The 26,971-nt window shown below is 38.7% G+C and overlaps 1 protein-coding gene across 10 annotated transcripts in view; it reads right to left on the bottom strand.

Moving 5' to 3' along the window:
• Positions 1–26,613, bottom strand: part of LDB2 (LIM domain binding 2) — a 213,342-nt gene extending 186,729 nt beyond the window's left edge. For 3 of the 10 annotated variants that reach the window (XM_088056712.1, XM_088056719.1, XM_088056717.1), the window contains exon 1: positions 26,132–26,611. In XM_088056712.1, coding sequence (XP_087912838.1) covers positions 26,132–26,263 — 132 coding nt within the window. In that variant the 5' untranslated portion in view covers positions 26,264–26,611. Of the gene's footprint in view, positions 1–26,131 lie in introns of all 10 variants that reach the window. The other 7 variants (XM_088056711.1, XM_088056720.1, XM_088056716.1 and 4 more) reach the window with 6 other exon arrangements.
• Positions 26,614–26,971: the final 358 nt, after the last annotated feature.

The raw sequence follows: 26,971 nt of genomic DNA on the forward strand, positions 1-26,971 counted from the left end.
AAACTAACAAAACATTATTTATTGTCACAGGAATGGTTTCACTGCATATGCCCCACGTCCAAATGAACAGGTGGTGTTCCACCTGGGGAATGCTGAGTGCTGATTAGTGATCAGGCTAGTTTATCGTGCTATTTATGGGTTTACCCTAATAGTTACAGGATTACAACTGCTCTCAGGAGAGGAAAATCTCCTGTGGGAATGGAGTGTAGGAATAGTCCATCACAGGGAGAAGGGTTAAGCTGAATCAGCTTTAAAAGCCTGGACTAGCATTTTTATGTAGTTTTATTTTAAACACACACACTAATAAAGACTAATAGACTGTAGAAAACATGTGGCATGTATGAGGGAATTATATTTATTATGTGAGTGAACTTCAGTCTGCATGCAGTTTATATGAACATAAATAAATGTTTGCTGAAATTACTAAGGCAGGAGAGCTATTTTCTGGATCATCCTCCTAAACTACTAAGCCAAAGTTAACATGTAGGTAGGGTGAATATATCTAGATTGAGTTAGTGTAGCAAATAACTGCCTATAACTGAGTCACGTTAAGCCTTTGGTACTCTTATTCCTGAGGCCAAAAGATCAAGGCAGCATCTCAGTCAACAAGTAATGGCCAACATTGTTTTCAGCTATATGAAAATAGAAGTGGTCAGGAAACACTTCTTTTTCCCACCATCAGCAGTTTTGCCTCAAATACTGCACATGTTACTTCACACTCCCATAAGAATTCTGTGCTACCAGAGCACACAGAGATTTCTATACAAAGATAAATTGTTCTTGGGCTGTATAAATCAGCTTTCCATTTCTTTCATGCTGTCACTTAAAATTATGGAGGTGGAAGATGGGCTGGCTTAAAACTTTCCATTCCAGGTGAAGTCTCATTGGAACCAGGGAGCTTCAAGTTTGAACAGTGCAGAGCTCACCAGAAAATACTGACAGGATAATACACCCGCAGTGTGGAGGATACAACCAAAGTTTGGGTGTGTGGAAACTGTTTAGAGAGTTGCAATAACATTAAACAAACACAAACAATTATCAGACAAGGGGCTTTGCCAGCTTTATGGTCACGGACAGGACTCTAGCACAGGGAGCAACGTGGGAAGAACTGCCTCTGATTCTGTGTTCCACTTTATGAAAGAACAAATATGTGAACCAAATCCAAATGGAAATGGGAGAGTAGAGACAAGTCTAGGTTGCAAAAACCTCAGCAAAGACAAGAGATTATACCACTGAAAAAAAGGAAGGCTTTTTATCCTCTGACAGCAGAAGAAACCTAGTAAGAAGTGGACACCTGTTATTTTTTTTTTTTTAACTGAGTAAACATTTTTTGCAGTCTGAATCCCAAGACGAAAATAATAGGAGGTATTCTGCCTGTTGCATTCATAGCACAGGTGAATTAGTTGTGCAGGTTCCCAGGGTCTAACTTCAAGACAGCCTGGCAAAGCTGTTCCTTGTGAAAGTTGTTCTCTTTCCCATGGGAAATTCCCATTGGAATTCAAGGAAATTCAAACTCTATCAGAAAATAAGAGGAAGACAAAAGCCCTCAACCGTTCTTTCTTCCTTTCCAGAACTCCCAAAATATCTAAATTTGAAGTATTTTTAAAGCCACAGCAGATCCAAAGACATTCAGTTTGGAAACCACTATGTTGTTGAGGGGAAAAAGAAATGAAATGCAGTAAGGGAAGGGGATGAAAAAAAGACAACAAGGTTCAGTATAGGACCTATCAGTCACCAGCTAGCACTGGAACATCCTGTGCATTGACAGCTTCTAAAGACATCAGCTTTTCTGAAACAAAGGTGAGAGAAACCAAGGAAGGGTTAAAAAATAGAGGAAGAAAAAAGAAAAGGAAAAGAAAAACAAATAGAGAGGGAAAGACAGAATTCTCAAATACCAGGAACTTTGCTTCCAAAAAGACATTAAGCAGATATGGACAAATCCTGTACTAAAAAAACTGAGACAGCAAAGAGCTTGTATGGCCAGATATTAAGCAACATATGTGGCAAATTGGTCATGCATTAGGAAGTCCCTCAAAACTAACACAGTTCTCAGATTTATTCCAATAGTAAATTTTGACCCCTGGTATTTTTAGCTCTCTGCTGTTTGCTGTTCTAGCAACAATGTGCCTGTAGTTCTGGCAGCAATTCATACTTCAAATACTCCTGCATTAAGAATCCTGTCAGAATTACTGAGCACAGTAGAAATATCATGCCTAATGCTGCATTGTAACACTCAGTAGTGTCACTCCTGCTGTTTCTATGGAGGGCTGGAGTGGACATACACTGCACAGACATACTATCTTCTCTTTTTCTATCAGCATTTCACACACTCTGGAAAGCCTAGCAAAACCCAATACATGAGGCTGCAGCATTTCTTTGATCTGACCATGCAGCCAGCAGGTCTGACATGTTTGAGCCAGTGTTGTCTCCTGCCTTAATGGGGCAGAATGGTCCTGTACTCCACAGTCCCCTGGTTCTGAGCTTCTCAGCAGCATCCTGTCTTTCCTCTTCTACTTCCCTTCTTCCATCCAAACCATCTCAGAAGATTAAAGGATGAAATCTCTCAAAGCTGTCATGCAAAGGCTACACAGACACCACTAAAATGTTTTTCAGATAAATAAATAAATAAATGTGTATTGTCAGGAATAGATTTTTAATTTTTTCTTTCCCTCACAAACACTTTCAGTCACTCATGAGTAGTCTATTAGAAGGATCCTGTAAAGTCATTGCCATTGGGAGAAGGTACTAAACAGCACCCAACTACAGCAAAGCTGCTACAACTTCCACCTTGCGTATTTACCCATAGAATTCAGTGTATGACTTCCTCTCCACTGGTTTGTGAGAGCAAACTAACTCATCTTCTTTTACTATTAGGCCTGTCACATAGTTGTCCGCTTTCTAGTCCATTCCTATTGGACTTCACATGAGAAAAATACACAACCTCTTTCTACTGCAATAAATCTTTCTCAGCAGGTCTGATTTTAGCCTTTTAAAGCCCCTCTATCTGATCGTGTCATCAAGCCTCTTCCTTATCAGTCTGTTTCATACAATATCTCACCTCTTCCCAGCCTCAATTCTGCACCCAGCCACTTAGAGCCCTCCTTTCCTCTTTTGAGTTGTGCCAATGACTGAGAAGGGAAGCTGGCAAGTGAGTATGTAACCACCACAGAGCAGGAAGAAAGCAACAATGGAGAAGAAATCCACCCATCCAGCTAAGTTACAAAACCATATTGTTAACCATCCTGCCTCCCTGACCCCATCTGAGTTCCCTTATGAGGAAAGAACAAACTAACTGTTTCCATCCCTGGTGGGGAAGGAAGAGAGAGATATCATTGTTGTTCTGACACTTGGGAAGCACTCACATACAATGCAATGACTATTAATACAAGATCCTAGGCAGGCAGATTAGGACATTCTTCAAAAATTGTTTCACTGTAAAAGAGTGATATGCCAGCCCATCAATGAGCTCTGATCAGGGGCTGAAGGAAGATGCATGCAATTCATATGTTAAACTTTCACTGCCAGCATTGAAAGGTTCACTCCTTCCATTCATCCAGTCATCCAACTTATTTCTTAAAATTTCATGCAATGAAGAAGGCTTGCATGCTTGTGCTAGCTTGTGACACCCTAAAAAACAAAACTGCAAAGCCTTTTCTGACATGCCAGCCTGTGAGAGCACTGACATGTGAGAAAGTGTTCAGTCTATAGATGCTCTTTCTGAGTTTCTATGCAGATTTCACTCACTCTCTTTGAGAATTTAAGCAGATAATGTCTGGCAGTTCAAGCCAGGCATCCAGCCCTTTTTTGCCTTTTTTTTTTTTTTAATGTGTGTGTGCGTGCGGGTGAGTATGATCATTTTAAGTCTTTGTTTACTATTTTTATCAATTAGCAGACAAACTTGGGAGCTAAATCCTCTTTAGAACTAAAGAGGCACAATGGATCTGTGTTGAGGTCCCTAAGCCTGAATATAAAGACAGAAGTAGAAGACAATGAACTGGTTTATTTGTAATCCAGATACTTCACAATGGAGGTAGTGTTTAAAATATGACAATGAAACCACAAAAGGCATCAGTTTTCCTTTTTGTATATGCAGACACCTACATTTTTAAATTTTAAACAGAAGATATGCTAGCATCTGTAAGGCAAAAAAAGCCTTCCAACAAGGAGTTTTTCTTCCTGTTTACCTTCTAGAAAACCCTTATCAGTAGTCTTGCCAACCAGTCCCAGAAAAACCCTCCAAAAAGTCTACCACAAACAGGTAAAAAAAAAAAAAATTAATGTATTTTTACTACCAGGTAGAAAATGCTGTGCAAATTCAAAGAATACACAATAAATGGTGCGAGGTATAGCAGACCTTTTAAAAAATGTTCTATTTATGACACTACTGGCAAAGGATTCTGATGTCTTGTTTCTTTATATAAAGCTGACAGTATTATTTTTAACTAAAATTTCAAATATGAATCTTAAAGTCACATGGGGACTGTGGATGATAAAGCAACAACAGAATTTTCTAGGGGTTAGACTCATGTATTTTCAAATGCTCTGAATTTTCCTAAGTGATATTAGACTCAACTATGAGAAATTCACAGGACCTTTTATAGAGAATTTATTCATTTGCTCCTTTTGAACAATATTCTCCTGTTGAGAACACAAAATCTGTATTATTTTGGTGAGCAGAACAACCACTTTTTGGCTGCAGATAATGCTAGAAGTTTACAATGTTTTGCTTTCTTTTATGCACACATTCTTTTCTTACATACTGGGGGGCAGAGGAGGATCCTGTAATATCATCTCCTTTTACAGCTACTTACATCTATAAGATACCAGATATATCTGTAGAGTCTGTCCTTTACCTTCTCTTCTCAGTATTAGATCTCAGAAAATTGTCAAGTAATGTATTTCAAGCTATTTATCAGTTTTGGCCTTTGCATAAACATGATGGTTACAGGCCAATTGTGCATACTCGTGATATATTTCGTTGAAGAAAAAACATGTTGCTGTATTGATCATCACTAGGTGACCTTTCTTAACACTTCTGTTAAGTCCAGAGGAATATTCTTCTATGAAGAAAAAGAAATGAGATTTATTTAAAGCCATCCTTAGTATTAGAAAGGGAGCATCAAAGCTGACTAATCTAAATAGCATCTATCAACTATCTTTCCTCTTACTGACTCACAAAAATAAGAGCCTCCAGGCTGTTCTAAACCCTGTTCTAAAGCTGTTACTTTGCCAGTATTTTCCTTACTCTGCTAGCTGGCCCCCAGTACTATTGAGCTTGAATCTGTTTTTTCATGGTGTTCCCAGGAACTGAGCAAGAGGGCTTATGCCAATCTGTCTTTTCCTGATCTCTCTTTCCAGGCAGTCTGGCCAAGCAACACAGAAGAGATGGCACCATATCTTCGTGTTTGTGCCCACACAGCCAGGACAATCAGTTAGCTTTAGCATCTACTTTAGTTTTCAGAGCTTTGCTGGCATTCCTGAAAGTGAAATTACTCTGGGTAGTTTATACACCTATCATGTGTGATGCCTAAAGTTTAAAAATGTGCTCATTTACTAAACTGACAGTTGTGTAAATGGCTTCCAAATAGACAAAAAAAAAATAATTAGGAAACTGCACAGCTATTTTGGTGTTCCATCTTTGTTCACAGTTTGCAAATAAAAGCCTAGACTGGTTGCTACTATAAAAGCAAACAGACTGTTGAATAAATATTTTGCATTTTCCACTTCTTTTTTATCAGTGCATATTATTGATTGCTAAGTAGTATCAGTCGTGTAGGCACAAATATTACCTATTGGTGAAGCATGTAGTCTTGATGGAATTATGGGGTTTTTTTTCCCCCTGCTCTTTCCTATTTTTTTTTTCTCCACTTAAGCAGCTTTTCTTCTCTGAAGATCACCAGATCACCAGATAGCAATCTACTCATAAGCAGTCAAAAGATGCCCTAGATAAAAGATTTGGGTTATGATTCACAATGTGTGCAATGAATATACTATTCAGAACATTCTTCACTGAGACCATTGTATTGCAGATTCATTTTGCCACACAGGTATATGATGAATATAACAATTATCAGAATCATACTGAATGAGGTTTCTTATTTACCCATCATTCAAAACAAAAAAACCTACCAAAAAATTAACATTGAAGTAGGAAAACTTAGAATTGTGAATATATTGGTTTGTTGGGTGCTGCTCCAGAAAGTCTAAGAAATGATCCCAAGAAGTACAATATTCATTACTGAACTTGACTAGTAAAACCATAGCACTGTATTATTATCAATCTTTCCAAAGCCAGAGAGAGAACTTAGACCAGAACATGGCACTGAGGAGATCTAGGTCTGGGTCTGAAAGCAAGTTGGGAAAGAAACAGTACTGCTTAACAAATGAAAGACAGCCAGCATGGCTCATACAAAAACAGCAGCAACCAAGAGGGATGCAGACAGGCCAGACATATTTTAACAGCTGAATCGTAAAGTATGTGAGAAGAAGTGAACAATTGAATCTCCTGGTCATGGCCAGATTGGCTCCAAGGTCCATTCAACTGTAATATGTTCTGTGGTGGAGCACAGCAAGTTACAGGTACTGCTGCAGTCTCCCTGGCACATGAGCCAAACTACTGACAGCAGTAGTGATTATTATTATTTCATTCACATGTACAAATGGTTTTCAGTTCAATGCAGGACAAGAAATGCAATGGTGACCTTTCAGGCAGACATTCTGAGTAAGGGGTGATCTAAGTTTGCATTCAGTCACATAACTTATTAAAATATAGTACAAGACTCATGATTATTGAAGTGTTTATTGAGTCTGCATTAGAACTGCAGTAATTATTTATGTAAGAAATAGAACTCTTGTAGATGTACTTTGTACATCTACAAGTACCAATTGGGTAAGGGAATATATATGTTTAAATTAAAGACTGCAACTATAATTTTGGACTTTCTTTTTCATTAAAAAAGAAAAATAACATCTTTGCTCTGCAAATAAATTCTTCTAAATCAATAATCAGTCCAAGTAATTCCATAAATCACCTTGGGATGACATGCTGTAGCAATAACCAGAAACAAAGGGAATGTCACAGAGACAGAGAAGTCACTCCAGTCTTTTTCTTACCTCGCCAGCAGAATTTTAACAAGGAGATTGTACAATTCATCAGTACCTCTTCCTGGACTATAGACAGCCGATCAGGTCTGTGGTACCATTTTTCAGGGCTTTTATTATTATGATGCTGCTGATTATTATTATTATTATTACTACTATAATACAATTACACTGTGCTATGAAACTACAATGTTTTCAAAACACAATTACAAGAATCTGAAATATATGTTGATGTTGATATGTACTAGTGTGCCTTCAACATTTAATTACTGATACTTCATTAAAAAATGTCAACAGTCCAAAATGGGGTTAGTTAATGGCATAGACTGATGGATAAAAGTACAACCTCAAAACCAAGAATTTTTACACCAGACCAATAATGGAAGTTAATGATTTCCCCAAATTTTCCTTGAAACATGTCTCAAAATACACTGCCTGTTGTTCCTTTCCCTTTTAAAGGCACCTAGATTTCACAACATGCTAGCCATGGTCTGACATGTATAAGCAAAAACTCAAAAAGTAAGGTAAGAAGTAAGTAATACTGAAAAATCTTTGAGGAAAGTTTAGACAGTAGAAGTATTTAGGTCTTACGGGTTTTTTTAACAGAAGCCATGCTTTGGTACTCAGTGTGGAGTAGATTGAGGAATAGCACAATAATTATGAAACTATTACAGGAAATAGTAACAGAAGTTTATGGGTTGTTTTTTGGTTTTTTTTTGTTTTACAATTTTAGTAGAATTTAGTAGGCCATGATTGAAAAAAAAAAAAAGATATAGCTATTTCATAGAATCATAAAAAAGGTTGCCTTGGAACATTACAATCCCCTGTCATGGGCAGGAGCAATTTTCACTAGACCAGGCTGCTTACAGCCCCATCCAAAGTGGCCTCAGACACTTTTAGGGATGGGGCATCCACAACCTCTCTGTTCCAGCACATTACCACCCTCACAGGGAAGAATTTCTTCCGCATACCTAATCCCAATCTGCCCTCTTTCACTTTAAAGCCATTCCTCCTTGTCTTATCACTGCATACCCTTGTAAAAAGTCCCTCTCCAGCTCTCTTGCAGACCCACTTTGGGTACTGAAAGGCTGCAATAAGGTCACCCCAGAACATCCTCTTCTCAGGCTGAACAACCTCCACTCTTCTCTCAGTCTTTCTTCAGCCTTTCCTTTCCTATTTAAACTTCTCTGAGCCTTACCTTTCCTGTTTAAAAGAGATCAAGTTGTAAAGTTGTCTGAGTTCCATTTGAGAAAGAAGTAATATCAAAAAAAAAATCTATACACTACAAGTTTATGTATACCAAACTAGACATTACCAATTATTATGCACAAGGTTATGTATAGTGATGATAGTAACAGAAATATTTAAGAAGAGTGATTCTAAAATGGGAACTTAGAAAGGGACAATGATAGGTATAAAACTTTACATGAAATTTGGTACTTGATTTTAGAATAGTATCCAAACTCAGACCAACCAAGGCCAAGTAATGAAAAGTGAAAATATTAAGCTCTGAAAATATACCGTTGTTCAGATGTATTTTTATGTGTTTTTGATGCTTTTATATCTATTTCATTAGCTGTATTGCAAGAGAATAAGGTTTACATAAAAAGCTTTGCAGTTTTTTTTTAATTATGTGAGTTCCTTCAGATCCCCTGCAGTAGAATTAAAATTTAACCATTTCTTGTTACTAATCTAAAAAGAAGTTGGCCAAATTAATATTGGTAATTAATACAATATAGCACAGTTAATACAACACTGGCACAGATGTTGGCTCCTCACTCAAAAGAGATATTCAAAAACTAAACACAATACATGAATGATAGGATTTTCCAAGACATTCTAAGACATTTGTTCTGTTTTATTGTTGTGAATTACTTCACTTAAAATATGCAAGACGTCTAATGGAAGAAAACAACTTTACAGACAAAAATATGACAAGACTGGGGAGGCAGTTGTAATGTACTGTGTAAGACGTGGTGCATGTTCCTCTCAGGATGTGGAACAACCTGGTGACACAACGTGATGGAGGAGAGAGGAGGGCGCCAAAGGAGAGATGAAGCAAGAGAACTTGCAAAAACTGAACATTAACTGAAGGAACCATTTGGAATTACTTCAAAGACAGTCCATGAGGCTCTGCAGACACCACCATCTGTCACATACTTCTAAAGATTTGAACTCTCAAGGGGCTACTTCCTGCAAGACATGAACATCCTCACAGAAGAGATTAGAGATACATCATGAACCATCTCATCCTGACTGTTTATCATGATAAACCTGCCAAGTGCATTAAATTTGCATAAAAGGATGTGGTCACCTTTAATATGCCACCTATTTCTTGATTTCTCAGTGACAAAAACTGAATTGAAGCACATTCTGTAAGAGTGCTGCAACTAATCATTGAGGGGGCAATCTTTCACAGAGCTGCCACCCTATGATCTAGCTCCAAGATTTTGTAAATGTGCTTTTTCATTCATAGCATTAAGTTTCAGTTACTAGGTATTACAACATAGTGCATCTCTCTAAATGAATGAGAAATGCCAATTTTAACTTGTAAAACAGTAAGTCTCTCTTACAATGTCACTTAAAGGGAAAAACCCACAGCACTGGCATTTTGAATGATAATCATTTGTGTATTCATTGCAGTTCCCTGTATCAGCAATGTAGGTTCTGTGTGAAACTTCAACAAATTTCATTCTTCTTAAAGTTTTTCTGCTGATGTATCTAACATTTTTATGTGTACTTGTGACAAGACCCAAAGGGAAATCCTGAAGGGTATTCAAATCTGTGCAACCTAGTTAACATTTGTTGATAAATAATAGATTAGCTTTCCATGGGTTACTACTTCAGTATAGTTTTTGAGATACATCCTAAGCAAGTTTTAAATGTAGCTCATCAAGGTAATACAACTAAACTAACTATATCATCTTTGCAACAGGTTATTATCTAACTTTGAACTTACATGTCAGGCCACAAGAAATTTCAAAATGTCCTTTCAGAGACGCTGTATGCTACACCAGGAAACCCTTTTGCTTTTACTGTTCCCTTTGGGTTAGTAATGTCTATAAAAATGGTATTTAAACATTTGCGTGTTCATGGTCACTCAGACTAGTATATTTGCTGGAAAGTCACTTCTGAAATCCTATCCCTTCCTAAAGCTAACACTATTTACTGTATCATTCTCCCATTTCCCTGAATCCAAAAGTAAAGTAAAGAATGTAAAATTCTGGTAAAACTCACTAAAGGAAGCATACCTTGAATGCACCTGTTCTCTGAAAGAATGCATCCTTTTTCCTTCCTCTTCCCCAAAGTGACATGGTTTCCAGTTAATTCTTTCCAGATGCTATTTTCAGAGTCTTTAGTGATATCAGCAAGCCACAGACAAAATCCCAAATATATTTCACAGGAATGTTCAGGATGGAAGAGGCTTGGCCTCAGCTGAGGGACCACTACCTGGTACTGCACTTCTCTTTCCATCAGCCACTATAAATAGGACTTACAATCTTCCTCAGTAATGCCTGTGTTGCTCCAGGTTCATTAACGCAGATGACAAGACCTCCCCCTTCCAGTGACTGGTCCCAGTGAGTACAGGGTACAATTACTTGCTGGTGGCCAACTGGAGCTCTACCTGCAGCTCTGGCTATCGCTGCCAAGGATTCCCAATGCTGTCCATGCAGCCACCTGGAGCCTGCGGCCGGCAGTGCTGCCATACTGCAGCCTGCCCTCTGCCAGCACTTCCTTAATAAGAGCAGCCCACACAATTCTGCAGCTTAGCAATCAAATGCATTGGCTGAAGGAGGAGCAGGGCAGAAAGATGCATTTAGAAAGCATCGAGAGTCTGCAGGCCCAGACGTTTCGGCCCCAACTGTTGCCTTGCTCAGGCAAGGATGTTGCCTTTGAGGCACAGAACTGTCCTGTGGAAAACCTGACTGCATTCCCATTCAGGCCTTTCCTTAACTGACCTCTGAAAAAGCACAGTAGCTGCACTACCTGCTGTACATAGGTCAGTCATTACATTTACAAACCTCTAGGTACTATGGCGACAGAGCATCTCACAGCATCTCAACCCCCTATCCTGCACCCCAGGACTCCAGAGGAGCACAGGAGAGTGGAGCAGATTTAGCAGAGTTTGTGGAAACATCCTGAGCCCCTGGCCTAATAGCCTCTTTCCCAGTGCAAAGGCAAGCTAATAACCAAACACACTGCCCTCTGATGAGGGTGTGGGCAGGGAGTATTTGACAGCAGCAAAAACTCAACACCATCACCTACCACTGAAGATGCAGCAAGGTTGCACCTCAACTGCATAGCATACAAAAGGGAGATAAATGCAAGGATGAAGTATTTTCTACAAGAAGCCTTGAGAAAATTGAAGAGTCTTATCTTTGGGAAGAACTTGGTAAAGTCATTGTGTCACCACAATAAATAGACAAACTCACGTTCACCCCGGTCATGGCATTCCTTGCGATTCCTCTGCAATTCCATGGTAGGGTCCCAGCTTTCCAGCCCAAACCACTTCATGCAACTCTTTGTGTTGTGAGAGCTTTTTTTAATGGATTCATGCTCAAAGTGTAAAAGCCAAGCAGCCATGCACACTTCAATATTTAAAAGCATAAATAAAAATCTTAATAGATCCCAGATGTTTCATTTCCTCCAGCCCTTGTCAGTGATTGAGTTGGTGCTGATGTAGATGATTTTTTTTAAGATCAGTGGTCAGTTTGACGCTGAAAAAGCTTTAGATGTCTGGGAATTTTAAATGCAATTCCTAGAAATAAATAAATCATTAAGTACAACTGTGAATACAAGCAGCTCTTATTTTGTAAACTTTATGACCTGAAATGTACCCACAGGTTTTAAATACAACTGAGTGTGAAAGAGACAGTAACATTTTGTCAAGATATATAAAACCTTGTAGATATAATTATTTCAATCTCATTTTCTTAACAAAAGAACTCAAAGATTCATAGAAATAACAAACTGAAAGAATCCATACTTTATATGCTGCTGATGATATTGAAGCTAATGGAGAACTTGCTATTTATTTGAGCAGAGCTCAGATTTGCTAGCTGCATCCATTTTTCACTTATTAAACCAGCAAGTTACCATTTACCATGCCAAGCAAATAAAGCACTATACAGAAAGAATGTCTACAAAAAGCTGCTGGGCCCAGTAACTCAGGTCACACTGCCACACACAATTTCCAAGTGCAGTGAGCAGCTCGGTTCTCCCTTTCTTATTTTACTGGGAGAACTCCTTAGTCTCCCAAACAGGGGTGGGGGCCATAGGGAGGAGGCTGAAGCTCATATTTAGCTTGTACAGACCCATGATGTGTGCACTTGATGTCGTAAAAATGCTGTAAGTCTGCCAGGTCAGCAGCCACAAATGCTGCCAGTTGCAGGCTGAGCAGACACTGAAAGGCTATGAATTTCATTTTATCATCCTTCTCCTTCCCACTAAGAAGCTAGCAGCTTAGTGAGAAAAACACTAGAAACTATTAACTATGGATGTCCAGGATTTAGTTTCGATCAGAATTAGAATAACCCCAATGACAAATCTTGTAAAATTTGTTTTTATTCATATGGCTAGCAATGTAGGCTTTGTAGTCCACTTTTAAAGAGTGTCAATAAGCTCAGCTAAATTATGTACTTCATTCAGCCTGCCAGATCTACCTACTGTTCTGCTAATTTATGAGCCATACATTTCTCTCCAGCTAAATTTCTGATTGAGAAAAACTTCATTCAGTTTCTGTTATTTGTTTTGCTACACAATACTCCTCGTAATGAGTGCTGCTTGCTCTTAACCAAGCTTTCTATTATACTTTTTTGTGAAAATTTTTTGTGAAATTTTAAGTGCAAACATAATACACGTCCCTGAACATGCAGTTTTATTAGTAGAACCAACTATGGACAACACTGAAAAGCTGAATATTTCCAGTCTTTTTGGTAAATCCATTAGAATGGATAGGTTCCACGAAACCAAGTTTTTGCTGTTCCAGTTTCTGCATCTTGTTCTAGCACCCTCATATACAGGACCCAATGCTCATTTCATTGACTTAAAGAGGAAATCTTTGCATGGGATGAGGGGCTGCAGGTACAAGATCAAACTGATGCAAACCTAGGAGGCTTCTAAAAGGGAAAAATAATCTTTTTCTTTTTTTTTTATCACAACAGCACCACTGGCCTACAAATTATGTTATTTGCAATTGTGCATCTGTGCACCATCAATCTCCAAAGAAGAGAAAGACTGCTGGGCTGAGGTCTCAATTTATGTTTCTCAGTTGACTCTTATAATCACACACAGTGTTCTCAACCTCAGCGCAGTTATTCTGGTAACAAAATTTGCACACCAGGTGGGTTTATCCAAGTTCCCATGGTCCTAATAGTTTCATATACTTCCTAAGAATAATCTTGACAATTATATAGGTAACTGTATTTCTAAAAAGCCACCTTCAGTGAAATTGGGAGAGTTCTTTCCCCTCAACAAGAAAAAATATTTTGATAAAGTAGCTAGTATATGCCTATAAAAATGGCAAAAAAATGCAATTTAAAAATTTCACCCTTTTTTGATGCTGCATTTAAATGTGGCATTAAATAAAGCTAAGGGAATTCTGAGGTCCACAAGCGTTGAAAGGTGCCAAAATAGCATGGACACAGAGCAGGATCCACTGACAAGGATTCCTTGGTCCTGCAACACTGCAATCTGGATAAAACATTAATATTCATACTCTAGACTGTGACTAGAAAGAAGGCTGGAGCTCTGTGCAATGGTGGGCCTAACCCAGCAGAGGTGCAGCGAACTGCTTCGCTGCCTTATTGAAATTCAGTCCATCTAATTGATACTGCAGAAGGCAGCAGCATAATGAAACAGAGCAGAGATCACTTCAGTAGTTTTATCAATCTATGCTCCCCTGCTCCTGACTAATATATAACCCCACACAGGACTTCACTCTTTTCAACTTTAAGCAATCCTAGGAATGGTTTAAGTTTCTATAATATGGTAACCATTAAAATATTTCTATTAGATCACCATTCAGAAATGTATCAGGACTCTGACTACCTTCATTTGTGTAACACCAAAAATGCACTGGTTTTGCTTAAGGTAGCCCAGTTTCTTTCAAAATGACAATTTAAACAGCACCTTTTCCTCAGACCCAGAATAAAATACTTATAACTACCTCATGTATTTGTGAGAAAATACAGGTAACGTCTGTTAAAAAGCTAAATCCATTAGACTCTGGTTAGTTTTGGTACTGTAAGTAGTCTCCAAAAGGCAACAGATGTGGGGACGGGGGAGGGGGAAGTTGATTTTGTCTTTTTAATATTCAAAGTGGGTCTGGGTCTGTTCTCACTGGCTAATTAAATCAGTAGAGTGCAAACAATAAAAGAAAAAATAAGTGTTGCCTTTCTTCCCTAGAACAACCTCCCTGATTCATCTATACTTATTACAAGAACTTAATTTATTACCAGATTTTACAATATTCCCTCCTGGAATCATCATGAAATAATATACATATTCCACAGCACCAGTTCCCATCAGAAAGAATACACCTGTCCTGTAGAATTTAATGTTTTTTTCACTATTAAGAAAATACGGGCTTAGAATGAGCTTCTTTGATTGACATGAAACTACTGAAGAATCAGACTTAAAAAGCAATAGATTTAATAACAATATCAGATGTACAAATCAACCAGCAGAATGCTGCCTTAAATATACTTGTAGTTGTTTGGCAAAGCCAGTAGATTTGCACGAGTGTGCTGAATTACTTGAGAAGTAACAAAATGTGTTAATAACATTAAACAGTCATCTTCCAAGAACTTAGACTATTACAGTACTTTCTAGTCAGACAATTCTTTTTAGTGCATAAATGCATGCAGTATCAATTAATTTCTTTTTATTTATGGCATTAAAATTACAATGGTATATATAGATTTGGGTTTGAAAGTATTTGAAAATATTTTAACTACTATTATTTTACTACTTTTAGGTGGTAGCCTTTAGTTACAATACACAGCACAGTAATAAAAACATGCTGCAGATACAGACCAGAACTCCACTGTTCCAGCACTGTACAAGGACAGAGAAGGTAGTCCCAGCCACAAGAACTTTATAGTAAAGGTGCATGTCATGAAGATAAGGTAGTATGAGCATCAGTAACCACCTAATTTTATGAGCATAAAGCTCAGCAAAGGATCAGTACACCTGTGCATGAAATAACGCACACCCTGAGTCTTGGGCTGCAGTGGTGTCCCACACCATCAAGTTAAATGAAAGTTTGGGCACATTTGTCTATGTATTATGTTTAAGTGACAGCACTGTGGACATACCTGAAGATAAGGGACAAGAGAGGGATACAGACCCTTTGTTTGCATCATAAGGGTGTATTCAGCAATAAGATGTTGTATGGCAACAGAAGGCAACTATTTCAGCCCAGTTGGTGCCTAGATTTTGAAAACATCAGAGCCAAGAAAATTGCTATAGTTATGGGACATAATGCAACACCCCTCAGATGCTCAGGACCATCATGGAAGAAAACATGGACATGCTTGTTTGAAGATGTAACAAGTGATAACCAATACACTAGCACGGTACTGTGAGGTCCTGAGCATTTGTAAATGCAAGGTTCTTTCTAAGCTCCATGCACTATTGGCCTAATTTTAAGTTTAATGGTAATTCCTCAGCAAAATGCAACTTCATGGTAGTTAATGAACTATCCACAGCTGAAACAGTGATCTATTTAACCCCAGAGTCACAGCTGTATGGAGTTACATGCTCATTGCCAAGTGTTAACTATAACTTAGTTGAAGCTACTGTTTAGCTACCATTTAAAACATGCTCAGTATCAAGAAGTACTCTGGACCCTTCAAGCATTCTGGTTAACCAAATTAGTGGTCTCAAACAAATAAATAAATAAATAAAATAAAACTCTGTACTGCATCCAAAACCAGTGCTTCTTCATGCAATCTGACTGATAAGAAAACACCAAAGCCATGGAGGCAATAGCAGCAGGTCAGACAGCAAAATGATGCCTCAGCTTCCATCCGCCACTTAGCAGTAAAATACATGCTATAAAGACACAAACAGAAATGAGCCCACTAACACCTAATTTAACTGTATCTTAAAAACATAGTATAGTAACCGAGCAAAGAGATTTCTGTTGGTATTTGTATGAAAGGACATTTGTCAATACCCATTAACCTCTGGCTTTTACCTGTTAGTTTTCTGAAAGATGCTTGTGTTGCTTCACGAGCCACAAGGTGTCACGGTGGCTCAAGTCGTAGGATTCTTGTCAGTCTAGACACGCAGGTTGTGGCTTCAGGTTACATACCAGTGCTAACACCGCTCTGTACGAGGAAGTCTGTGCTACACTACACATTTAGAAGTGCAGCCCTTTGTATGCAACTATCAACCAAGGTGCAACTCGGTTGCCTTGGGATGTTTTTTATGTGGGCATTAAATAACCTTACAGCACTGTCAGGGAAGAGAAGTACTTGGTGCATGAGCATCTTGACCAATCTTTTTACTTTGCATTACTAACCCTGCCAGTGTTAGGAAGTACTGAAAAAAGTTGAGCTAATCATTCATATAAAAAAAACCTAAGAATTCCACTTTGTTCTGCCAAGGGTTTCTAGGAATTAGTAACGATTTATTTGAATGCACTAATTATTCAAATTTAAGACATATTTTTGCTCTTCTTTCATAACAGGAAGTGTGCTATAAGCATGTAATGTTCTGCTAAGACTATATATTGTAGTTGGTCATATATTGTGCATTACTGTTTTGCATCTTTGACTGGATGAGCACAGATGGAGCTAGAGCTTAAAATGCCAGGAAGCTTAGAAAATTTTTACCATTTTTCTAATGTAACTGCACACTAAGCAACATTCTGTTCCATGAAAAAATTATGCACATACATCATATTTACTGACTTGTAATTTTCCCATTGCAACCAGCCATTGTTATTAATTTGCTTTACATTCATACACCAGTCAGTCCTCACTGCAAAGCAATCAGAGATTCTTCTCTTGTGTATTTAATTTCTAAGTATCATGGTTCTATCTAGAAGGTAAGCTCAAAACAGGAAACACTGCCTCTCAGCTTAGCCAGTATAAAATAAGCAAATTCTTTCAGTAATGGTTAATAAATTGAAATTTGCATTCTGCAATTATTTGTAAGGATAAAACTCCATTGATCAAACATTCACAGAAAAGCATAAAGAGCACAGACACAGCCAAAGCAAATTCACTGCTAAACTCAAGTGAATTGTCACGGAAATTTTTCATGTAGTATTTGTTGCACTCAGGTAATGAGCATTTACCCAGTGTGTTGGCTTTTCATGTCCCATTATTCATGCCAACACATTCATTAAAATGGGCCTATGCTATTTAACATAATCAGCAGTGTGCATAGGTGTGGCCTTCAAAGAGTTATTACCACAGTTTACAGGCACGCTGTTCATAAATACAAGCAGAACCCCAGTCAGTGCAAAACACCAAGCTTCCAAAAAAACATATGGTAATTTTTGCTGTGTAAAATGGATAGATGCACTATATAATGCATAATTGCATCACATTATATCTGAACTTCTAATTGCTTAAAATGATACTTCAAATCACATCAACAACATTATTACCTAATTACCCTAAGGGTTAACTGATATTCCAGTGATTAAGTCTAGGTAGAAGCAACAGAAGTATTGTATTGGCTTCATCCACTACAGCAAAAGGTATGGTTGCAAATGCTCATCTCAAATCCATATTCTGTGAATGTTTCCAGCATCTTGGTATAGGGGAAAAAAGGTGGAGAAGTAAGCGCCAAAAGGAAGGAGGTCCCTCTTGCAACATGCTGAACAACAGGAATTATTTTATTTGCTCTAAAGGAACTATTAAATAGCAGTTCTTTTCCTTCAACATAATTTTGATGTAAAATAGAGTAACATGGTAACATTAATGGTACTTAAACTGGCTACAAGAATTACAGAAGCTGGTGAGTGCTATTAATCTGAAAAGGCAAGAAGGCAAGTTACTATCAGAATGTGGGGGAGTAAAACAGTTGCAGGCCTTTGTCCACTGCCAAATGACCCATGCATGAGACTTTTGTAAACTGTAGGAATAAAACATAGCATTTTAGGTGTGAGGCATTTCATTTTCCTTTTTTCCACTTATTAAAGACTGTCCTGATTGCAAACCTAGAGGCAAAGCAGGTGTCATGCCTGCCTTGGCCACCTCACCCTGGAGCATGTCTAGTCCACAGAAGATGGTTAGAAACGCAGGTGCTGCTGATTAAGGGATGAAGTATGCTGAAGGTGCTTCAGCATAATAAGAAATAAAATGAAAAAGTTTCACTCCATTTTCCTGTTTTCTGAGCACTTTCTTCTCTTCACCTAACTATTGTATTTAAAGATTTAGAATATTTGTTTTTTGTATAATGTAGTCATTAATATCTCAGAAATCTCTTTGTAACCTGCTCTAGGACAGATGGCAGCTATTTGTCTGATAAAATCTTCTGCTAATGGCTAAGGGAAAACTACACAACTGGAACAAAAATCACAATAAGGTACATAAAATACTTCAAATGCACAATGTGCTTAAAGTCAATTTTTTCAATTTACTACTTTAGAAAATAACCTAATAAAAATGTAGTTAGGAAAAAAACAAATGTTTCAAAGTCCAAAAGGAAAGTAAAAATAGTCCACTGCACATGTAATGTAAGACTGCACATATTAATGCTCAAACATTTATTTAGTTTTAGGATTTAGTTTTTTATTTTAGTATTGAGTAGGTATTTAGTTTTTCAAGAATAAGCCAAGAGATCTATGATTCAATCTATTCTTGAGTCTGCTTTAACCAGGAGGTTCCAAATATGATCACTTTTGTACACACATAATGTTTCTTTGTCCTTTGAATGCAACAGATAAGCTCATTCAGCCAGGCAATTCTTTTGGATGTTCTAGTCTACAGCTAGCAGTTGGGTAAAATGCATGGGATCTAGACAGATACTGAATCTCCTTTATGTGAGTAATCTGATGTCTAAACTATACCCCTCCTCTTTTTAACACATACAAATGATGCTCCTGCTCAGCTAACTAGGCTTGGTAAGCTTAGAATCAGGGAAGATGGATATCAACAGGTACTGCAGATCACGTGTGACAGATTTACAGCAACGTTCCAATTCATTAGGTGCTCTGTAGGATGCAAACTATTTGGTTTGCAGCTGACTGGGCAGTAGATTTAAGGGCATTTATAAACCTACGTAAAGCTATGGGCTTTACTGCATCAGTTCTGAGTTTGCCATTCTGCTCTGGACAAGCATTTGAACGTGAAAACTGACAACAGAGAGACCTCAGGGAGAAGTTCTAGTGTGATACTTTTGTTTTGTCTGTAGTTATCACAGCTCTTTGTAAAGAAGTAGTCTGCTGTACTAAAGTCTCATGCTTCAACCCAAACCATTCTGTGATCTGTGATTCAAGTCTGCATGCTGAGGATGGGAACACCCCGTGGCCAGAAGCTTCAACATGGGCATGCCTCGACAATACTGTAGAAACATCAAGGTGATGCCAAGCCAACCTAAGTCTCACAGAGAGGACAGCCTGTTGCTGTAAAATTTATGGCCTTTGCAAAGACTCTTCACTACCAACAACTCTCAAATCCTGAAGAGGTGATAGGTTTAGAAACACACCAAGTCCTACTTCATGTTTATTTCTGCAAAGGTCTCATTTTTCCAGAGCAGCTGGTTTTTCACTAACCTTTTATGGCATGAAAGTACTGGAGCTGTTTACAGAGGTATCAGCTGTTCCCAAATGGAGGTTTAAGTTCTGCAGGTAGGTCTAGCTGATTCTCTGTTACCTTAGAAGTACCAAGTGGATTATTCAGCCTAGATCAATAATTTACAGGTTTTAGTTTGGTTACTGTCAGAATTTCAGAGAGAAGGCACTTTATGGTCAGAATACTGTTTCTATCACATTGTGGTTCACAGCCAGGCCCCTCTAAACTAAAGAACATACCAGGGAAAAGAAAGACACAGGCCTAGGAGATAAGATTTTAGCCAGGGGTTCAGGGATGTTTCTTTCACTACTAATTTTGTCTGATAAATAAGACCATTGAGAATGGTCCTGCACTATCAGTCTTTTTTGGAGACTAATCATCAGCCTCTTCAGGACAACCTTGTTCCTGCCACGATCAACCCTCTAAGGCATCAAGTAGCCCAGCAACAACTTCTGGAAAAGAGTACCTGGCAAAAGTGGGGATCTATCCTGACTTGTTTGCACAAAACAGTGCAGGAAAGAAGGCTCTTCTTGTGGAGGAAACAACTGAACAAAGTATCAGCATGGTTGAAACTTGTGTTTATAGTAGATATGCAATTTCTGGCAAACAGATGCAAAAAAAATACCATTTGAAGTAAGAAGTCCAGCTAAAAATTGCTGTAAAGAGTTTAGCAATCTTACCCCTTTTTAAACAAAGAAAATGCATATACCAAGCCCAAATTATTTTCTTTTTTATCTGATCTAGCAGTCTTACTTCAGGCAAAAACTCCAGCTTAAATAAGAGCACAGGACTGGCTCCTTGTTATGATCTCTATTTTGTCTTTTCTCACTAACCAACAGCTTCTATTTTGAGACTGGATTTCATAGTGAATCTTGTTTACATCAGGGAAAGATGAAGTTTAAGGGTTTTTCTAAGTGGATTTATGGCTTAAAGCATACAGGGAAAAAAAAAAGAAGAGTTGAAAAGGTTTCAACTCAAAAGGTAGAAAATTATCTAGTAAGCACCACAGTGATTGCAGGAGAGACCCATTCTTACACTTTTGCACTCTTTCTCCACCCTCACCAGCCCCTGCCCCCAGATGAAGCATGCGTGAAGTTTCCATTCTATTATATGACTTTTTTAGGGGGGAGGGTGGGCAGCAGCAGCAAGATATCCATGATTGTAAGCTAAGGATCAACATGTAAAGGAAGTGGAGTATTTTTTTCCTCCCCTGGCCTCATAAGAATTGTTAGTTTGTAACAATTTTAATTGAAAGCAGCTGCAACTGAATTTTTTTTAACGGATAAAAACATGTATGAAATAAAAGAAAATCAGTAAAAAGAGCCTTGAATCCATTCTGAAGTCAGTGTCTGCCTAAAGGCATTCAAGGGTTTCCTTTTAACACTGACCTTTTAGTTTCAGCAAAGCATGGTTCATAAGTACTCTCAAAATACTTTACTCATGTTCCTAGAATTGCTATGTATTAGTGTATTTGTGGGCGAAAGAGTATTTCCTCAAAATTACTTTGAGACAGAAGTTTATGTGTTTTCCCCTCAACAAAACAAACTCATTGGACAAACTCAGACTTATGTACACAATATGAGAGATCTGTTTGCCATACTAAGTTGCTAGGCGAACAAATGTGATGTCACAACATAGATTTTTATGACTAATCTATTAAAAATGCATCAGGAAGAAGAAGATTATTTCATCAGATAGCAATGTGAGGAAGAAAAATAAGAGACTTTCATTAAACTGCAGAAAATTTGTTTTGCTTTGATTTGCTTTAAATATTTGGTTGTGTGTGAATGTCTGTGTAAGCTTCCAGTTCATTTAGCAGCTTTTAAATAATCATAACACCCTCCTTTATCTTCCTTTTAATTTTCATTATATATTTTTCCATCATGAAATCTTTGTTAAATTCACTATACCCTTTAATAGGAATTTAATATCATTTGATTAAGCTGATTGTCTTTAAAACAAATATGCTACTAATCAAGGTCTCTAGTCACCCTTAAAACACTGCTCTCTTAGCCAGAGTGAAAGCTGTTTCGCATCCAATGGTGATGTAAAGCATAATCTCTTGTAGTGACAGAAAGACATACAGGTGAATTTAATGAATTGTGATACACAAAAGTTCTAACAATATAGGGGACTAAATAAACAAGTGAAAGGCTTGATACATGTCTTTGATTTGATTACTGACAATAAAGCAACGCCTCAAACTTTAAACTGTCAGCAACTTTAAGTGATCTATTCACAGCACACTGTAATGTTACTGAATAATTATATACAAGATATAATCACCTTTTTTTCTTTTAAGTGTAAGCAATTTCAAATGATTAGAAATTAGAATAGAAAAGGATTTACAACATCAAAGAGGAAAAGGGGTTCCTTTTTAAACACCAGGTTTATGAAAAACAGAGACATTTACCTATGCTGTGTATTGCTACCTAAAACTTCAGAAACTGCTGATCGTGCCACAACAGGATTCCTTTCTTGAAATGTTAAAACTAACACAGATATAAAAATATTAAGATCAACTGAGTATGAGTGAATGGAAATGAAATCCTGAAAACCACACACAGAGAAAGGAAACAGCTGCGTTTTGTTTAACCAGAAGTTAATCAAGTATGAGAGAAGTAAGCAAGATTTATCTTTATATCTGCCAGAGATTATTAAACATTTAAATATTCATTTTACTTTAAATAGGGATTGTTGATGCATTACAAAATGGCACTGGATGCTCCCCAAGCATTACTAAGAAAGCAAGTATTAATTTAGAAAAAAAGTATTATCACATAGATTTCTTTGAACAACTTTTAAGGAAGGTACAGTTTTCCTGTGCACTGTTTAGTAACTCAGACTCCCTAATTTACTTTAGATCACATAAGAATTAGTTAGGGGGTGGACTTTTGCTAGTGCTTACATCATAAAACCACCCCCTGCCTGGGTGTGATTGGAATTCTTTGCCTAAGACTGACCCTGAATTTAGAAAGGCAGTTATAGGTTCTGTCTGAGGAGCCCATAAAGTTACAAGAAGTTTGGAGAGCAAAAGTTTGCACATCAAGCACAAGCTAAAGCTGCTAATTCTTTACTTTCATGACTTCCATGTCTTCCAACAGAAAACAAGAACAACAAAGATAGTGATGCTGCATCTAAATGACCTTTCTTTATCACTCTGTACTTTGTCTGCTTAATACACCGAGCACATCCTTCACACTGACTGTTATTCCCTTCCATCCAATGCTGACAGAAACTGGAGTGGAAGCAGTGGATTTCCCAGGAAGGGTCCCCAAGCCATGAGCCATTTTGAGGACACTTCTACCTCCCCCAACATACCATGGACCCTGCTGCTGGGAGAGTGGGAGTAGGGATGACATTTATTGTTGTATCCCCCAATGGTGTTTCTACCAGCTCATTGAGATTTTTTTGGTTGGTTGGTTTTTGGCTGTTTTTTGGTTTTTTTTTAATAATGTCTCATCTACCTTCAAGCTTTGGAGAACTACAACGGGAAGGGAGAGAAAACAGATAGACATGACATACAGATACTCCTTCCATAGCCTCTCCATCCATCCTCTGTACAACTTTATTAAATTACGTATGTTTTGCTCTGCCTTGGAACTTCCACCTCTGCAAGGGACAGTAGAGAATCTGGCTCTAGAGGGTTATTAAGAACATTTTTATTTTTTATGAAACCAGAAAAATCCCAAAGGCTTTCCATGGATATATTTGGGATAATGGCTGTAGTTTCCCACTTTTTTTTAATGCATCCTCTTTTGCCACTGTCTCTCTGCACAAGTTGAGTCCATGTGGAATCTGACAGCTTGCTACCCCCAGTCTTTTGGAGAGTTTCTTTGTAATTCCTTTCGCTTTAAGCTGCTTTGCCTGTGCTCACCTACCCCCTGGGGCTCGCAGAGCACAAGCAGCCCCCTTCAGAGACCAGTGCCTACATTATTCCAGAGACTGCCTGAAGAGAAACATTCAGGCAGCAAGCCCGTATCACCCAGAGCACAAGCACATTCCTTCCATGACATACAGGGCTCTGGATTCAAAAAATTTAGAGCTAGTTATAATGCTAGTTATATGCCCCAGAAGGCTTCACCTACCAATTCCAAACATGCTTGAAAGTGCAAAAAATTAATGTGAAACTTCCACTTCTGACCTGCCCAAGAAGCCAGCATTACTCTTTACAGAATGTCCAAACCTAGCCACTCTAGTGTCCCAGGAAACTAGCTTAATATTTTTTTTCTTTGTTTATTATGGAGATGTTTTAATTGGAAGATGAATGAGATGAACTGAAGCTAGCTAGAAAACACATTTCAATGAACAACAATGCTTACAGCACAGAGCTCATAAACTAAAAAAACAGAGAACCAGAATGTAAACACTGAACAATCACAAAGCAAAAGAATTTTTATTCTGAGCAAATAAAGAAATGCTGGAACATAAGGCCTCCATTAACTAAATACTGTCTGTCAAAGTAAAATGTGGCTGAGACCTAGCAAGGCACTTCTACCAAGAAAGAGTGGGTTATTGCTTTTTTGCCCACAACAATCCATCTGAATTTGCACAGTAAAAACTGCAATTAAAGGTGCTGAAGTTTAATTCAGCACACCTCAGCAACAAAGGAGGGAAAAGTTGTTTCACAAGTCCCTCAAAAACTTTTCTAGTGTAACATACATAAAGGAGCTACAATCAGGAACTGGTCAATTATTAAAAGTACCACTAAAATAATATGAAAAAATGCTAAGTTAGCACTGACAGCTTTTAGAGCAGGTTGTATCTAAAACCCTGAAAAAATCATTCAGCAATACATATTTGCTCTTCTCACTTGAAAAATCTATTAGTTATTACATGAATATGTACAGGAATGCAAGGAACAGAGTCACAAGACACAAACAAGCAGTAGCAAACAAACCCCACCAACTCCCTCATTCTACATGGCAGCAACCCTCTGCAGCTTGGGGCAAAACTGACAAACACTTGCCATGATTTTGGGAGCAAAGAGCTGCTTGGAGTTTTTAGACAGCACAAAGTGTATTCCCAATTACGCCCCAGCAACGTCTCAAGGCTGGCAGTGGGAACAGTGATAGAGAAGCAGTTACCCCGTGGCGGTACCCAATCAGAAAGCAGGTCACATCTCGTTAGCTGTATCATATACATTAAACGTCACAGATTCTCCATGGCTGAGCTGACAATTCAGGCATGTGTGTTTTATTTTATGATAACCTCATGTTATCTTAAAGAATCACAATACAACAAACAGATCAACCTGAGATCCTTCGCCACACTGCGTGTCACAAACCTGGCAGATATTTGCCACTACATAAAGCTGTTTACTATAAAAGAGTCCTACTTTTAAAAAGTCTTTTCAGGGCATCACTAATAAACTACTATGAAAAATTGCAGCACCAAGAATATTTGCTGCACAAACATAGACACATGAATAGAAATGCTGCCTGATTCACTTTCACTTCAGCAGACTTGAAAAGTGTGCTTTACTTAACCACGTAAATAACAAGATGTAGCCCCCACTATTTATTTTGTTATTTTTTTTTTAATGACAAAAGAATTTCCCCCTCCCATTCAGTATGTTCTTTGCAGTGGCTGATCTGGATTTTGAAGCCAGGGTGTATAAACCACTAACACATTTTACAAAGCATAACCAACAGTGAATGTAGTTTACGTTACTGGGTACTTTTGACAGCTATATGATAAAGTAGTGAACTGACCAGCTCTCTTGCTAAAAGCAACAGCATTCTAAATGTAAACACAAATTTCTCTCGTTGGTTGTCCCAAACATGTGTTCTTTAAGAGTAGCCTAGGAATAAGTTTTTAAAACTCCGCTCTTCTTTTCAGTTATCATCCATTTTTCATTTTAACGAGTTTACAGAACAAAACCAAAGAAATGTTCGTCTCTCCCCCTAAACCTGCAACGTTCCAGAATTAATTTTGTGCAAAAGCCGAAGCAATACTTTGCAATATTACAGCTGCAAATGCCAGCAGGACAGATCCTGAGCAAACAACACACTAAAGCAAAGAGATTTCCTAAGACCAGCCTTATAATCAATCCTGAAGTGCTGTACTGTAATTTCATGATTTCAGCCTAAGCTGGTATCTCCTCAAAGAGTTGCTCTGCGTGGAAACATAATGAGGGATTACCCAATTAAACTACTAAATTAATTAGGGTTCATGCCTGCATATACTGTACTGTCTAATGGGACGCTTCAGCTGGAATTCGGGCTGAAACCTACCACGGTCCATGCACAGGAAAACAAGGCTGGGGGACTTACCTCCGTCCGCGACTGCAGCCTCTTGTTCATTTCATATATTCGGTACTCTGGTTGCACCATGTATGGTGTGTGTCTCCTATAAAATGGGCCAAAAGGAGAAGAATAGAAAGGGTCATGTGGTGTGCTGGACATCTTGCCTGCTTGCAGAGATTCAAGCTACACAGAGTATCATCAACATCCATACAGAGCACATGGGCTGTGTGTTCTTCACAGTACAAAGTAGCGGCGCGCACACACACACACACATCCAGGCTGCACGCACTGGCTGGGGACTGCTGTGGGAGCCCGCTCCGGCGGAGACGGGCGGGGGGTGGGGGGAGCGGGAGCGCACAGGCTCCAGACACGGAGAGGGAGGCTGGATAGCTTCAGGCACCGCCGCTCGGTTTTAAAGCAGCAGTTTCTGGAGGGGTCATTTCCTGTCCGCGCTGCCGACTAGTTCAGAAATGCCATCCCCCCCCACCCGCTCCCCGCCTGGCAGCGGTGCGGGCTGGGGTTCGCTGTCCCCCCGCAGGCCCCCGCCGGAGCCGCGGCGGGCTCGTTAGCATATAGGTGGTTTAAAAGCTGCCTGAGCCAATCACCCCGCGGGTAATGTCAGAAATGTGATTACTACAAAATACATAAACACAGGCCACGGCCATCCCGCCGCGGGCGGCCGGTGCTCCCCCCGCGCCCGCCGGCTCCCGCAGCGCCCGCTGCCCGCCCAGGGCGGCCGCTCCGCGCTGCCCGGGCCGGGGGCCGCACCCGGGGCACGGCAGGGGGGGCGGCCGGCACAAAGAAATAAACCCGCACGCCGCACTTCACACAATGGAGAGCGCTCGGATGCCAGCCGCAGAAAGCCCC

This window comes from Pseudopodoces humilis, chromosome 6 (assembly GCF_049639895.1).
Source record: "Pseudopodoces humilis isolate 2021_Gansu_Grassland_sample_001 chromosome 6, ASM4963989v1, whole genome shotgun sequence".
NCBI classification, from domain to species: domain Eukaryota; kingdom Metazoa; phylum Chordata; class Aves; order Passeriformes; family Paridae; genus Pseudopodoces; species Pseudopodoces humilis.